At 42.8% G+C, this 14912-nt stretch overlaps 1 protein-coding gene across 12 annotated transcripts in view; it reads left to right on the top strand.

The window, feature by feature from the left end:
• ELMO1 (engulfment and cell motility 1) overlaps positions 1-14912 on the top strand; it is a 620389-nt gene that overhangs the window by 548082 nt on the left and 57395 nt on the right. For all 12 annotated transcript variants that reach the window (XM_021935213.2, XM_003896098.5, XM_009203095.4 and 9 more), the window contains 2 exons: positions 399-506; positions 8087-8169. In XM_021935213.2, the coding sequence (XP_021790905.1) occupies positions 399-506; positions 8087-8169 (191 nt within the window). The remainder of the gene's footprint in view (positions 1-398; positions 507-8086; positions 8170-14912) is intronic.

Genomic DNA, 14912 nt, shown 5'->3' with positions numbered 1-14912 from the left:
GAAGGTGGAAGCAGAAACATTCTGAGAAATCTGTTTTTTTCTACATCTCCCTCCCTCTTTTGTCTGTAAATGAATACGGAGCAGTTCCCATGGTGGTTATCATTAGTGATAAAATACCCTCTGGAAACCACCACCTCCTAAAATCTATTGCTATTGAGCTTGAAGGGATCGATGACTTTACTAAGGGTTACCAAATGTATAGCAAGCAGGACAGGTGATAAGTAAATATCAAACTCAAAAGGGAGGTTACTGTGCAGGGCCCTAGAATTCATCCTTCCTCAGGACTTAAAATCAGATGAACTGCTTGTTTCCTCCAGGCAAGAGTATTAAGAAATAACCAGGCTAGTATTCTATAAACCAGAATCACTTACCTTGTAAACTTGTGTTTTTTCTCTCAGACAAGTTTTGGTATTGTCGGCTTTCGCCAAATCACAAAGTCCTGCATTACGGAGACTTAGAAGAGAGTCCTCAGGGAGAAGTGCCTCACGATTCCTTGCAGGACAAACGTAAGTAGCTCTCCTTGGCAGAGGCCTGAGTGTTGGTCCGTTGGTTGTTTCCTAATCACAATATATCATGCAGTGAAACTATCAGCCTAAGTAAGCCCTTTGAACACATCTCATCTAGTTGTAAGTCTTGGCCTGAGCCATCTCATCAAGTGCAAGACCTGGATGGACTTGGGGTTTGGAACTGAACAGGGGAGAATGTAAAATGGATGCAAAGGTATCTTCACTGAAAGACGTAAACTTGGGGTTCAAATGTCCGCTTTTTACATTGTTTATCCAGGTGCTGTCTCAAGGAGCAAAACCAATACAAACCTGACTCTGTCAGTTGTCTTTTTCTGAAAACCCATAATAATTTCTTATTTTCATAATGTATATGCCTGACCCCTACAACATTTATTCTTTACAATTTTGTGTATCCCATAGTTATGACACAGAGTTAATGGCAGGTCCAAATATAGCTAGTTTCCCTCAAAGACACTGAAAATGATGATCAGTTACCTCTACTGTTTGCTAAATATTTCTCTTGTATATTTTTTGACTTTTTCTGTACGTTGTCTGTTTTAACATGCATGCTTTTGAAGAGACAGTAATGTGCAGGATTCTTTTAGCCCCACAAGGAACCAGGTGCCAGGTTATTTTGACAGTGTTAGCCATACAAATTAAACAAGTATTATAGAAACACTGAAATACACAAGGGTGATAAATTAATTTGAGGAGAAATGAGATAAAATGAACGTAGCCTCAGAGGATATCCCAGGTAGAAAAATCCGAGAGGGAGAAAACATTCAGAGCACTTTTAAATAACCTTTAAAAGTCACCTTGACCTTGCAGTATTCAGATAAGCGTGTCCCAGATAGAGTCCTTACCCAGAGTCTCACACCTTCTGTCCTGTCACCCTGGGGCCCATGGAAGTCAAATCTGGATTGCCTTCCTTACAACTCACGGCCATTGAAGGCGAAAATAACCCATGAGTGGGAAATTTCCTGACACATTCAGACTCTGCGCTGACATCTCAGGCAGACAGCCTGGAACATTCACTCTTCCTCCAGCTTAAAAATGGGACAGTCTGGTCTTTGTAGTGTCATTTAGTTCAGAAAACGATCTTGTTTTCTTTCATAGGAGAACTTTCTTCCCAGCCCACATTATTGGCTCCCTAAGTCAGGGTTTACAGAAAGAAATCTGAAATCCACTGCTACAGAGAGCCTGGGACACTGTCTATGCCTCCCTGCTTTGGGGCAGGAGTTAGGGGTGTCCTGGGCCTCTACCTGTAAATGAGGATCCTCCCTTTACAGTTCAAGCCTTCCCCACCCCACCTTGGCCAAGCTATAGAGCAGTGATTCTCTAAACGTGGTCCCTGGAACATCAACAGCAGTATCACCTCGGAACTTCTTAGCAATGCACATTCTCAGACCCCATCCCCAGCCCAGCTGAATCAGAAACTAAGTGGGTGGGGACCGGCCATCTCTGTTTTAACAGATGTTCCAGGCGGTTCTGACATGCACATTTTGTGATTCCCCAAACGTGGCTTTCACTAATAATTAATAAAAAAAAAAAAAAGTTTAAGTAAATTAATAGTATGTTGCTAACTTTTAACTTGGGCCAAAAAAACAAAGGATATTAAAAAAATAAAATCTAACTAAAGTTTAATATCACAACCCTTTCATGAAAGAAAGGACCCTCAATTACAAGAAAATAAAAAGTAAGAAGGACCTAATCTTAGATAAAAGACAGTCCCCTCTGCTAAACTAAATTAGCTCGCTGAAAAACTCACACCAGTGTCCTCATTTTTCTGCATTTGCTATTAACTGGTGAAAATCTCACTGGTGTGAACTCCCCTGTGAACTAGGAACTGACCAGAGCCCAGCGATGTGGAATCACTGCTCTGCAGTTGGAATCACTGCTCTGCAGTGGTTAAACAGAAAGAGTTAGAGGTTATTGTTGGTTGAAACAAACAGCAGCTCCCCAGGAGGTCCGGGCCCCACAGCCCCATTCTTAACCTGTCACAAGGGGAAAAGTGGTCAGGACAGAACAAACACAACCTGACTCCCCATATGGTCCAGTGAATCTGCTCTCCCACTAACAGGACATAGTGTTTAGCCCCGTGTTTACAGGGATGTAATCACTTCTCAACCCAAAGATAGGCACTTGACTGACAGGTTTACCAGGTGTTAGCACAGCACCCCCATGCTAAATGGCCAGCTACCTAGGAAATTGGCAGCCACAGCAACAAAGCCTTGTGTAGGGGCAGTTCCTGGTCTTGCCCACAAGCTGATGTCCCCCAGCTCTGCTAAGACCCTCACCCCCAAGATTCCAGGGTGAAAATAACTAACCTGGAACCAGAGGTGCTGATGCCAGGGAGAGCCGACTTGCCAGGGTGAGTGCAGGAGAGCAAGGCCACAGCTGCAAATCTCCACACAGCTTTTCACAGTGGCCACTGAGCAAGGCTGGTTCTTGAAGGGGTTGTGATAGCCCCTCCTGACCATGCCTCCAAAACTCTTAGCAACCGTTTTCCTCTGAAATGAAGTTCCAAAGAGCTGCTCCAAAAAAGTTTATCCATTGCATGATGAACTAAGATTGCATACTTGTGCGGATCTATTTATCTGCACAAGTATTTATCCACACCTTGTGGGAGAGTGTGTGTGTGAGAGAGAAAGAGAGAGAGTGTGTGTGTACTAGTAAGATTGTATCCTTCTGCACGTATGTGCTAGAGAAATGGGGATACTCATGTAATGAGTTGAAATGAAGCAATACTGTGCCTGAGACCAAAAAAAAAAAAAAAACGGCCTAGGAAGCTGAGGTTTCCTGCTGCAGGCCTGCCACCTTGGTTTGCATTTAATTCCAATTCTGCATTCTGCCTAGAGCAAAATAGCCACCTTTTGGAACCCTTAAAAGTCAGAAACCCCATTCCACTGGAAAAATGAGTCGTGCCTTTAATTAATGTTCAGTGTCATTGCTCTTGCCATGTACCATTGCCCTCTCTTGAGACCAAGGCAGAGATCGTCTTGCGCCCCTTGAGTTAATCAGTGCTGAATACTGAGCTATTGATAAATCAAATAGTAAAATGGAGTTTTCTTAATACAGACAGTGCACATGATTGAGGGTGCCTCTTCGGCTGTCTTCTCCAAAGCTTTAGGAAATCTTTCATTTTGTGTTGCTTTTCTTTGTCAGGAAACTTGGCCTTTGAAAATCGACATCTTCTTACAGCCCCACCTTCCCCATATCCCTCCCAAGCTGACTTACAGGTTGTCATAGCCCCCAACAAACACAGGACCCCATTGCTTTGCAGCCATGCCCTGGGTTCCTCACTGCCTCCCTTTGAAAGAATCTAGGCCAGCATTCCTCACTCCCACATCAGAGGGGGCAGGGAGGAAAGTGCTGGCTCACCCGCCCATGCGGAGATTAAGCCTGTTCCAGTGGATGCGGAGAGCAGCAACACAGAGAGGCACCGTAGGCAATTTGGGTCACCAAAGCACACAGAATAATTCAGGTCCCTCCATCTACAGAATTAACATTATCTGATTATTGATAATGGGAATAATTGCAAATGGCATTTATTGAGTGCTTACTATATACCAGGCCCTATGCTAAGGGCTTTACGTAAATTATTCTCAACAACCTAAAGAGGTAGATAATATTGTCCATATTTTACAGAAAGGAAACTGAGATACAGAAAGATTAAGTAACTTATTCAAAGTCATAAGATTAGTAAATAGTAAAGCAAAGATCTGAATGTAACTGTCTAACTCCATGGCCCAGATTTTCACCCACTACTGTGTACTGCCTAGATTAAAAATCAACAGTGATCTCAGCTCCAGCATCAGGATTTAACTCTCAGAGCAACCATATGGGATAGATAATGTTAGAGTTACACATTGCAGACAAGGAAACTGAGGTTCTGAAAACTTAAGCCCAAAGTAGTAGAGGAGGTTAGTGGATGTAGAATTCAAACCCTGGCACTCTGATTCCAAAGGCACATCTCTCCCCACCATTCCATGTCATGTGGCTGATCTGCTTGGCCAAAGAGACCAGATTCTTCATGCAGCTATCCTGGGATCAGCCTGTACCTCCTCATATTTCTACCCACAGGAGCTTCTACTACGGAGCTGTGCACACAGCAAGAGCTCAAGCCTTCCTAGCTACTTCCTCTGAATGGTTTCTGCCTGAACTTGGATCTCAGTGATGAAAGCTGAAACTGTTTTCATCGTGGGTGGCCACATTTGCTTTTTCAGTAGTAGTTTTGTTTTAAATCACAATTAAACTTCCTTCCACGGGTATTAGCAATCAAAGAGTTTCCTGAACATCTGAAGTGATAACTACATTTAGGGCTGTGCTCAGCATGATTTAGGGGGCTGGCCCCTTACAAAGGGAGAAATCATGGCCTAACAAGGGAACATGGAGTGGAAGAAGAATCACTAAACCCAGCTCTTTTCCCCTACTAGCCTAGCTCTGTGTCATTGCATAATTGATTTCCTCCCTTTAGGGTCAGTCTTCCCATCTGTAAAATAGGAGTGTTGAATTAAGATGGTCTCAACCCAGCTCAAACTATAAAAAGCATAGAAAGAAATGAGGCCATGCCCCAGGGGGTAAATGTGGCGGGAGGGTTCGTTCTTCACTGGTGACCCTGATTCTCACAGATCTGGACCCCCCTTCTTTATAGTGCTTCCCTAAAAAAGGCCTCATCAAAATGCTAGCCTGGCTTTGAAGTCATCAAGAGCTCCCTGTGGTCTCCTTAGAGTGTAGATTCCGGAGATATGGGTCTGACCCCTCTGTTTCTGCTCATGAGAATAGAGAGGCCAGCATTTGAGCCTTTCCAATGCCTAATCTTCTGGTGCATCTAGAGACAAACTATGCAAAAAGCAACCTTTAAAAGCTACACTGTATTTTTAGAACTTTTTGTTTTCCTTTTAGTCATAATCCTATGAATGATGTAGCAGCTGGTCTCTAGGACAAGGGACAATGCATGTTAAAAAATATACATGTACTTCCACAAAACCTAGTGAAAAAGTGACTCTTCTCCTTGGAAGCCTTTCTGTTAGAGATTCTGAAGACCACCCCCAGGACAGACTATGGTGTTACTCTTATCACATTCCATACAATGGGTTTTCAAAGCTAAGGGCTAACTTACCAATTGTAGACTGTGGACACTCTCTCTAGTTCATGGACCATGCTGTATATTATAACACAAAAACTTTCTACAAGGCACTTGTGACTCAAACTCTATTTGAATCTTGAGAATGTTTTTTAGAATGAGTTTGTTGACTATATCACATTCCCTTCAATGGTGGTTTTCCATTGGAAAGTTAGCCAACTTCCCAGAGTATCCAAATGTCCCTTCCTAGGGTAGGGATTAGGCAGCCAGATCAGCTACTGAGGGAAAGGAGGCCAGTTCTTCATTATGAAAATGGATTTGAGGAGAAGTAAGTCAGTGTTCATGGTCAAAGGTGGGTTCAGGAATCACAGAGACCACCCACAGGAAGATGCCAACCCCAAGGGGGTCAGGCAAAGAGGCAGAAAAGGGATCTGAGATCAGTCAGGTGGGGCTATATTGCTACCATGTGCTGCAGGGATAAACAACCCCAAAATCTCCATGGCTTGCACAACAAAAAGTTACTTCTCACTCACGTTATACAACATACACAGGATGGCAAAGGGCTGCTCCATATAGTCACTCAGGAACACAGACCAGTGTGCACCATGTCTTCCATCTTCTCACTTCCTGTTTATTTCCAGCCCTAAGAATTGCCCTCTGACTATCGTCACCTTGTCTTCCCTGCGCCTCCTCTGCTCATCCATCCATTCCCTGAGCCTCTCCTGTGCCATCTGGATGGAACAGGTCACTCCTTCAGTTTCTGCGGCAGGGGAAGACAGAATGGAGGGCCTCCACCTAGAAAAGTAGCATTTCCTTTCACATTTCATTGGCTAAAATTAATCACATGACCTGACTGCAAAGGTTGCTGGGAAGTGTAGTTTTCTATGTGTCCAGAAGGAAAGGAGAGACAGCTATTCATAACTACAAGTAATGTCTACCAGAAGGGTCCAGAATCAGGTTGCAAGATGTGGTGAGATATGGCAGGGGAACCTACAGAGATTCCTGGAGGATTCATCACAACCCCACTCTTCTTAGGGTTACAGAGAGGCCTAGGAGTGTCAACAGATATGGACAAAGTTCTTAGTAATTTTAGGGCACCTGGAAAATGTTAGCCTTTGAGGCCTTCTTGTCTATTGTTTTAATATTCTAGGAGTGTCAACAGATAAGGACCAAATTCTTAGCAATTTTAGGGTACCTGGAAAATGTTAGCTTTTGAGGCCTTCCTGTCTATTGTTTTAATATTCTAGGTATTCTGTAATTTTATCCTTATCTCTCACCTTCACAACCCAGTTGCCCAATAAAAAGATGTGAGCTTTAACTATGAAATCTCTCATCATCTTCATCATTAAGAGAGTCTAAGGAATTGATTACTTGGCATTCCCACATATCCCAAATTCTTGGTAAAGCCACACTAGCCAGTGTGCATACCTTGATTCATAAACCCATATGGGGCTGGAGGGTTAGGGATTGGAGAGGGGCAGATGACTTTGCATTACTTTAAATTAAGGTTCCAAACCATCCTATTGCCTTCTTTCTTTCAGTTGATCTTTTTGTTTCTAATTTTTTATTTTCATTTCATTTTTTTGTAGAGACAGGGTCTCCCTATGTTGCCCAGGCTGGTCTCAAAGTCCTGGCCTTAAGCAGTCCTCCTGCCGTAGCCCCTCAAAGTGCTAGAATTACAGGCATGATCCAATTACTGTTCCCAGCCTCTTTCACCTGATCTTAACAAAAGTTTTAAGTGCGCAAACCCTTCCATATCTTTTCTTATCTTCCTCCAACTCCAGAGTAAGACATAAGATAATATCATTTTGTCTAACTGCATTATTTCCAGAATCCTGTATCAGAAAGGAATTCTCCCTTTGTTTAATTGAGTTTAGTTTTGTTGTCTGTAAAACAGGGATAATAAAACCTGCTTTACAGAATTAATGAGATGGCAGAGAAAGAGATTTTGGAGAGTGAGAGTTCAGAACTATTTAGAGTTGGATAAATTTTTTGAGGGAGGGCTGCTTTCTCTCATTATCCAAAAACTCAGAAACTAAATAGATGCAAATGCTATAGCAAGAGATACTGATATATGTAAAGCACTTGGCATTGCTCTTGTCACACAGGAGCCCTCCGTAATATCAGTATGAGTATCACTGTTGTTACTACGGTCACTGTTATTTCTACTGCTGCTTCTAATGCCATCACTTCAAACAGTACTATGATGGGTGTTTTTTTATAGGTCTTTGTTTCACTGAACCAAATTCTGCTTACAAGCAAGTTCTTTCTCCCCAGGGATGCTTTTTATGAGAATATAAGATATATTTTAGTTTCTAGTCCTGGGACAGTACCTGGCTTCTCTTCCTCTTTTCCACAATCTTCTTCTCTCTTTTTGCAGTAGTTTCTGGGAACAACAACCACAGTAGCGGACCCAGTGCTTAGTCCTGCTTCTTTATTGACATCGAAGCTTTCACATGGTGTAGTTACTTGCATTTTCTTTTATGAATTGCAGTGCCGGTGGCAGATATCAAAGCCGTGGTGACGGGAAAGGACTGCCCTCATATGAAAGAGAAAGGTGCCCTTAAACAAAACAAGGTATGATTTCCAGATTATTGCAAATAACTCTGTTTGCCCAATGCAGTCAGCAACTGCAGCCAGCCCAGCCCTCCTTTATAGCAGTGTTTGTGTGTGTGCATGTGTTCCGACACACCTCTTACTCAGCTCTCTTGTTTCCTGTCCCAATTCCATTTACATCTCTTACCCTCATTCTTTCTCTTCCTGATGACTTTTCTGATGCTCACCATCTCTTCCATTCTCTCACTTCCTGTCTACTTCCAACCCTGAGAATTGCCCTTACTATTGTCACTTTGTCCTCTCTTGAGCCCCCTCTGCTCATCCATCCATTCCCTGGGCCTCTCCTCACCTCCCCCATTTATGTTTATTTCTCCCTTCTCCAACTTCCACCCCAACATCTTTCATTTTCTCCAGCTGTAATCATGCTCTTAATATCCTCCCCGGGCTCTCAGGGAAGCCTAGGACAGGCAGAGAGCAGCTGACTCAAAGCATCTTAGAAAATTTTAAAGGCCTGATACCCTTCAGCATTGTGGAAAGTAGGCTGTGAAATATCTCCAACTCAGACTGAAGGAGAAAATTTTCCCAGAGGTGTGTATTAAGCCCTGCAATACCTTTCATACTGCAATACCTTTCACCATCCCCTCCTAGTTTACCAACCATTCCATTATCATTCCATTACAGAGGGCACAGGAGGGAACATTATTTGAAAAGATAAAAGAATTTCTCTCGCCTGCTGGAGAGGCCATCAGGGAGCCAGTTCTTTGTTTATGCCTCTTAGAATCTTGTGATCTATACCATTAATGAACAAAAGTATCCAGATTATCTGGAGTACCCAGATAATCTGGTACCAAAAATGTCACATAGAGCAATAGATTGCATCTTTATTTCCAGTGTCAGTGTCTAAGAGGGACACTAAAATGATATACAATCTATTTACCAATCAGAGTTAAAATAAATAGTTTCCACTCTGTAATTTCTATTGTTATAAGACAAAGAGAATCCAGTTCTTTGCAGGATGGCCCTATCTATAGTTAAGGAAAAACAAAAGTGCTGTGAAAATACTGTTCAGGAAGGCAGAGGGCAGGGGATGCAGCTGAAGAAGCTGATTGTAAGATCTTTCCTTCTTAAGTTCTATAAGTATAACTCACCTCAACTCCATGGGAACTCCTACTTTGTTGAGCCCAGCACAGCACTGTCATGTAACGCATTTGATTGGCAAGCATACTGATGGCAGGGTATGCCCAAGAGGCCAGGATCTGTGGCCTCTCTGTTACACAGCACCGACGGGGGTTTCCGTTTCTCTCTTCTGCATGCTGTGGGGAGACAGAGATTCTATAGCTGAGCAGATTAGAGAAGCATCCTTAGCTTTAGCAGCAAATCTCCAGTCTTCATGGTTCGCCTCTTGTGGGGCAGACTTTCTTCAACACCAGCCAGGATTACCATATGCTGCCCATGTCAGGTATTCTCTCCACAATCTCGGAGAGCACTGGTTTGCTTCAGCCGAGAAGGTCCCCACGTTTACATAACACTTGGGGCTGAGCTGGAAACAGTGTGGAGAAATTGGCAATAATAGGGGTCTGGGGGTCTGCAACCCAGAGAAGACCAGGAAGGGTGTACCTGGAAAAATAGCAACCTGCCAGAGTTCAAGTGTGCTAAATAAAGACAGGGAATTATGTAAAATAGGTGTGGAGGGACCACCTGTTTCAGCCCCAACATGTAAAGAGCTTGAGAGTTGTGCTCCCATCCTCACAAAAAGGAGAAGTGGGCCAGGCGCGGTGGCTTACTCCTGTAATCCCAGCACTTTGGGAGGCCGAGGTGGGCGGATCACGAGGTCAGGAGTTCGAGACCAACAGCCTGGCCAACGTAGTGAAACCTCGTCTCTACTAAAAATACAAAAAAGTAGCCAGGCGTGGTGGCAGGCGCCTGTAGTCCCAGCTACTTGGGAGGCTGAGGCAGGAGAATCGCTTGAACCCAGGAGGCGGAGGTTGCGGTGAGCCGAGATCACGTCACTGCACTCTAGCCTGGGCAACAAGAGTGAAACTCCGTCTCAAAAAAAAAAAAAAAAAAAAAGCAGCAGAACAAAGTGAAAATCAAGTTTTCTTGGACCTATCCTAGAACTGAGGTTGAAGGCAAACCATCACCATGGAATGTGGAAAGTCAGATGTCCAAGAAGACATAATAATCCTTAACATGTCTGAACTTAACATGAAGATATCAAAATACATGAGTTATGAAACTGATAGAACAGAAAGGAGAAATAGACAAATTCATTACTATTAATATATCGGAGACTTCAACATCCCTCAGTCAGTAATCAATACACCAGGCAGGCAGAAAATCAAGAATATTGATAACCTGAGCAGCACCATAAATCAGCTTGATCTAATTGATATTAATAGAATAATCCACTCAGCAATGGCAGAATACACATCCTTCACAAGCTCAAAGGAAACATTCACCAAGATAGACCACGTTTTGGATTGTAAAACATGTCTTAAAAAATTTAAAGAATAGTAGTTATACAAAGTATGTTTTCAGATCACAGTGGAATTAAACTAGAAATCAGTAGCAGAAAGACAGCTGGAAAATCCCCCAAATATTTAGAAATTTAACAACACACTTCTAAATAACCCACAGTTCCAGGAAGAATTCCCAAGAGAAATTGCACAATGTTTCAAACTAAATAAAATGAAAATCCAGCTTACCAAAATGTGTGGGATGCAGTGAAGGCAGTGCTTAGAGGGAAATTTATAGCATTGAAAGACTACATTAGAAAAGAAAAAATAACTAAAATCAATAAAGCTTCCACCTTAGGACACTAAAAAAGGAGAGCAATTTAAGCCTAAAGCAAGCAGAAAAAAAAAGAAATAATAAAATTTAGAGTAGAAATCAATGAAACTGAAATCAGTAGAGAAAATCAAAACCAAAAACTGGTACTTTGAAAAGATGAATAAAATTGATAAACTTTTAGCCTGGCCAACCAAGAAAAAAATGAGAGTCACCAATATAACAGATGTGGAGATGATTTCATTTGAACATGTGAGGTAGTATATTTGGCCTTCTTGTATCAGACTCCTCTCTACTTAAAGGAGACTAAAAAAGTAAAACCGAGTAAATGATGTTTTGCAACCTTTATTTTTCATGTATTGTCATGACACTCATAAAACATAGGATGGATGATGATGGATAGATGGATGATGGATGGACAGCTGGAGGATGATGGATGGATGGAGTACGCTACTGTAAACAGATAAGACTGCAAATAGAGGCTAGTTCCTGGGACTCACTGGCCCATATTTCTAGCTACCCTGGGCCCTTCCAGTCTGACATGAAGGATGATACTAGCAGAATTTCAAGCAGCCTGGCCCTTTAATTGGCAAATATATGGAATTTACTTGTCTTGCAATGTTAATAGCATTCATATATACCATGTCATCAAGCAAAAATATCAAAAGGCAGAAGGAAAGCCACAATTTTACCTGCTGAACCCCCCAACCCACACCCCTTTCCCTGTACTCCAGAGGTGCCCCCCTGTCTACCTCTGGGATTTCTAGGTAGGAAAGGGAGACCTGCAGCCTAAAAGGAGAATCGACCAAAATGTGTTCATAAGAGGTCTGTCAGTGCACAGTGGATGGACAATAACCAAGGCAAATTGCTGGCTCTTTGGACAGTGTTTCCAGCTGTGGAACAGCTTTTGACATTTTGTGCTGAGACCCATGGTTAACTTAATGACCGAGCAAGGCAAACTGAGACATTGGCATCAGTAAAGGAGATAGTTCGTTAATGGCAGAGTGTTGGTAACTGATCATCCTCTCACCCACTCAGTCTCTGCTGATGTTCCCAGCAGGGCCCTGAGAATAGAAAGAAGAAAATTGGTCCTTTCCCTTGGGGTGTCTGCTGCAGAGGCATTTGTTCATGTAGTCAGTCATCCAGTCAGCCAGCATGGGAGTGCCTGAAATAGCATAGGATGTAAATGGGGTAGCCGGGGTCCTGTCTTTCTGGAGCTTAGAGTCTACTCTGTTTAACAGAGGTCAGTGCAGCAGGCACATTTTTATGGAGACAAGAAATGCTGAGTTCTTCACACAGGGATCAGAAAATTTCTCATTGAGACTTGAAAAGAATTGCCATGAGTAGATGGAAATTCAGTTGGAAGGTTTAGATTTACAAGGATTAAGGATTCTAAATTCAAACTCTATAAAGATAAGCTGGTTTGTGGCTGTGTGCTTTAAGGTGGGCATTCTTGGTACTTGTTTGACTGGATTTGGGGCTTTTAGTTCAACAGTCAACATGAAACCACCAGAGTGAAGATTCATTGATTCAGATAGGAGTGTATTTGGTATATGAGAAGCTTCCATCTTCCTATTTGCCAGAATTAAGCATTTGTTTTTCTAGTGTGGTGCTTAAACCTGAAATAAGAAGCATATTCTACTGAAGCTGATGTCCTTGCATCAGTTTGAAAATCCTGGTCTTAGCCAGAAAGCCCTTTATTCACATTTACTTCATTCATCATCCACTCATTCATTCATTCAGCAATGTATTGAGCATCTCCTTTGTCCTAGGTGCCAGGAATCCAAAGATAAATATGACCTGGCCTCTGGTCCTAGGTGTCCAGTAGATAAGATTTATATTTAAATATGCAATTACAATTCAATATGTTTATGCCAAAAAAAATTAAACACAGAGGGAGCCTGGAAGAATTGAGAAAGGCCGATGCCGGAAATGGCATCTGATCTAGCTTTTGAAAAGGAATTGGCCAGGCAGAGAAGTGAGGAGAAGACTTTCCAAGAGGAGGAAACAGTCTGAAAAGGCACAAGGGCCTTTGCTCATGTGAACAGCATCCTCTAATTGGGAAACACTGAATTCGGAGTATAGGATGGATGGGGATGAGGAGAAGAATGTGAGTTGGAGAACTCTTGGCCAGTTAAGCTGCTAAGATAGATGGGGGCTGGAGAGTTATAACTACCTGAAGAAGGTAATCTCTGTTGTGTACTACATGAGTGAGTGGATGACATGAATGATTGGTTTTTGCCTTCTAAAATAGAAACTCAAATTCATAGATATCTGGGCAGTAATACACTATAGCTCTGAAATCTACTGCTATTTCTGTGACCATAATTTAACACCCACACACATACCAAGTTATATCCTGTGTCTTTTATCAAAAGGTTTTGCCCTCATGATGACCTGGATAAATCGAGAACCAGCATAGTTAAGTGAATGCTAGCAAAATGGCCAAATGTGGTGCGTTACCCTCCAACAACATAAGGATTGACAGCCAATACCGCACACTAAAAATGTGTTGCATAGAACTCTACTCTTGTCATCAGTCAGTTCCTCATTTCACCCATGGAAGATGGCAGTCCCCAAACCCAGGAACCATTTTCCTGAGCATCCGCTGACACAGTGTGCCTTGTCATCTGTCCCAGGGCCAGAGTGTTGAGTACAAAGGTCAGGGGCCTCAGGGCATGGAAGGATGTTCGGTTTCCTCTGCCTCCACTTTCCCTAGAACTCAGGCTTCCTCCACATGACAAGGTGGCAAGCAGGCATCAGTGCAGCAGAGAATGGAGAGAAGCTACTTCTAGATGTAATTTTTCACTGCATTAAAACCAGAGGAATAAAAGAGCTTCAGTCTTGAGCAACAAAGCCTCTGAGCATTCGATGTCTAAGTGAGTGTTGTGGTGTGTGGAGGCAAGTAGGCCCTGAGGGGGACACAGATCAGTGACAGTCTACTCCTTCACCACCTGGCACCTTCTCCCTCATGGACGGTGTGGACAGGTGGCAGCTTCTGGAGTGTTAGCCTGAGAGGTGCCATTGCTCCCAGCTCTGCAGCCTCTCTGCTCCAAGTGCTGAAGAGCTGACCTTCACCAATGACTCAACAACAGCAAGCCAGAGACATCAATAAAACCCATTATAAGCGATAGCACCCTTTAACACAGACATGCAGCTCAGAGAATTAATTCCTCCCACCCCCTCCCAGGCAGCTTTGGTGAAATTAAAGTGGGAATTGACATTCTCACGAATTTCCCATTTCTTGCCTGTGTTTATCAGGAATCTAGGTCATGACAGTTCTGATCATTCATGTCGTGAGTGGTATATGTCATAGAAGGGCAAAGCCCAAAGTTCGCATCCTTTTCCTTCCTTCTCCATCTCCCTGCAGAAGAGAAAGTATCACAGTAGTAACCACGCTGACACTCCGGTCTCGAGTGACTTCAGCATCCTGTCGGGAGCACATCTGGGCTGTGGTGCTATTCACACCGGCTCTTGTCAGCCAGGGGTGATCGGCCACGTGATCTCCCTGAGCAGTCAGGCACTTGTCACCCAGGGTCAGCCCAAAGGGGCCTGGATGAACTTTACCTTTTCCTGTTTACCTCTGAGGGCCCCCTGTAATATCCTGACTGGTTGTTCAGAAGCAAAGTTCACTCCCTCCTTTTTCTCCAATCTCTCAAGTATGAGTCAGAGAGTTTGCCTAATAAATGACTCCAAGATTAGTGAAGAAATTGTCATTTTAATGAACATGCCAAATCTGAGAACAATTTTTATGAATTTTTGAAATTATAGCATAGCATTTTGTTGAAAAAACAGTTGTAAGAAGAGATAATGACCTATGACCTGTCACCTTACCATAATTATTTTCATTTCCCATATTTCTTTCCAGTCTCTGTCCATAAGTAGGAATTATTCATAATTGTGATCAGTGTATACACGGTGTTCATGTCTCATGCTTTTCTCCACTTAACTTCGGCTCCCCATAATTATCTTACTGA

Source organism: Papio anubis, chromosome 4 (assembly GCF_008728515.1).
Source record: "Papio anubis isolate 15944 chromosome 4, Panubis1.0, whole genome shotgun sequence".
NCBI lineage: Eukaryota > Metazoa > Chordata > Mammalia > Primates > Cercopithecidae > Papio > Papio anubis.
This window is presented reverse-complemented; position numbering and strand designations above follow the sequence as displayed.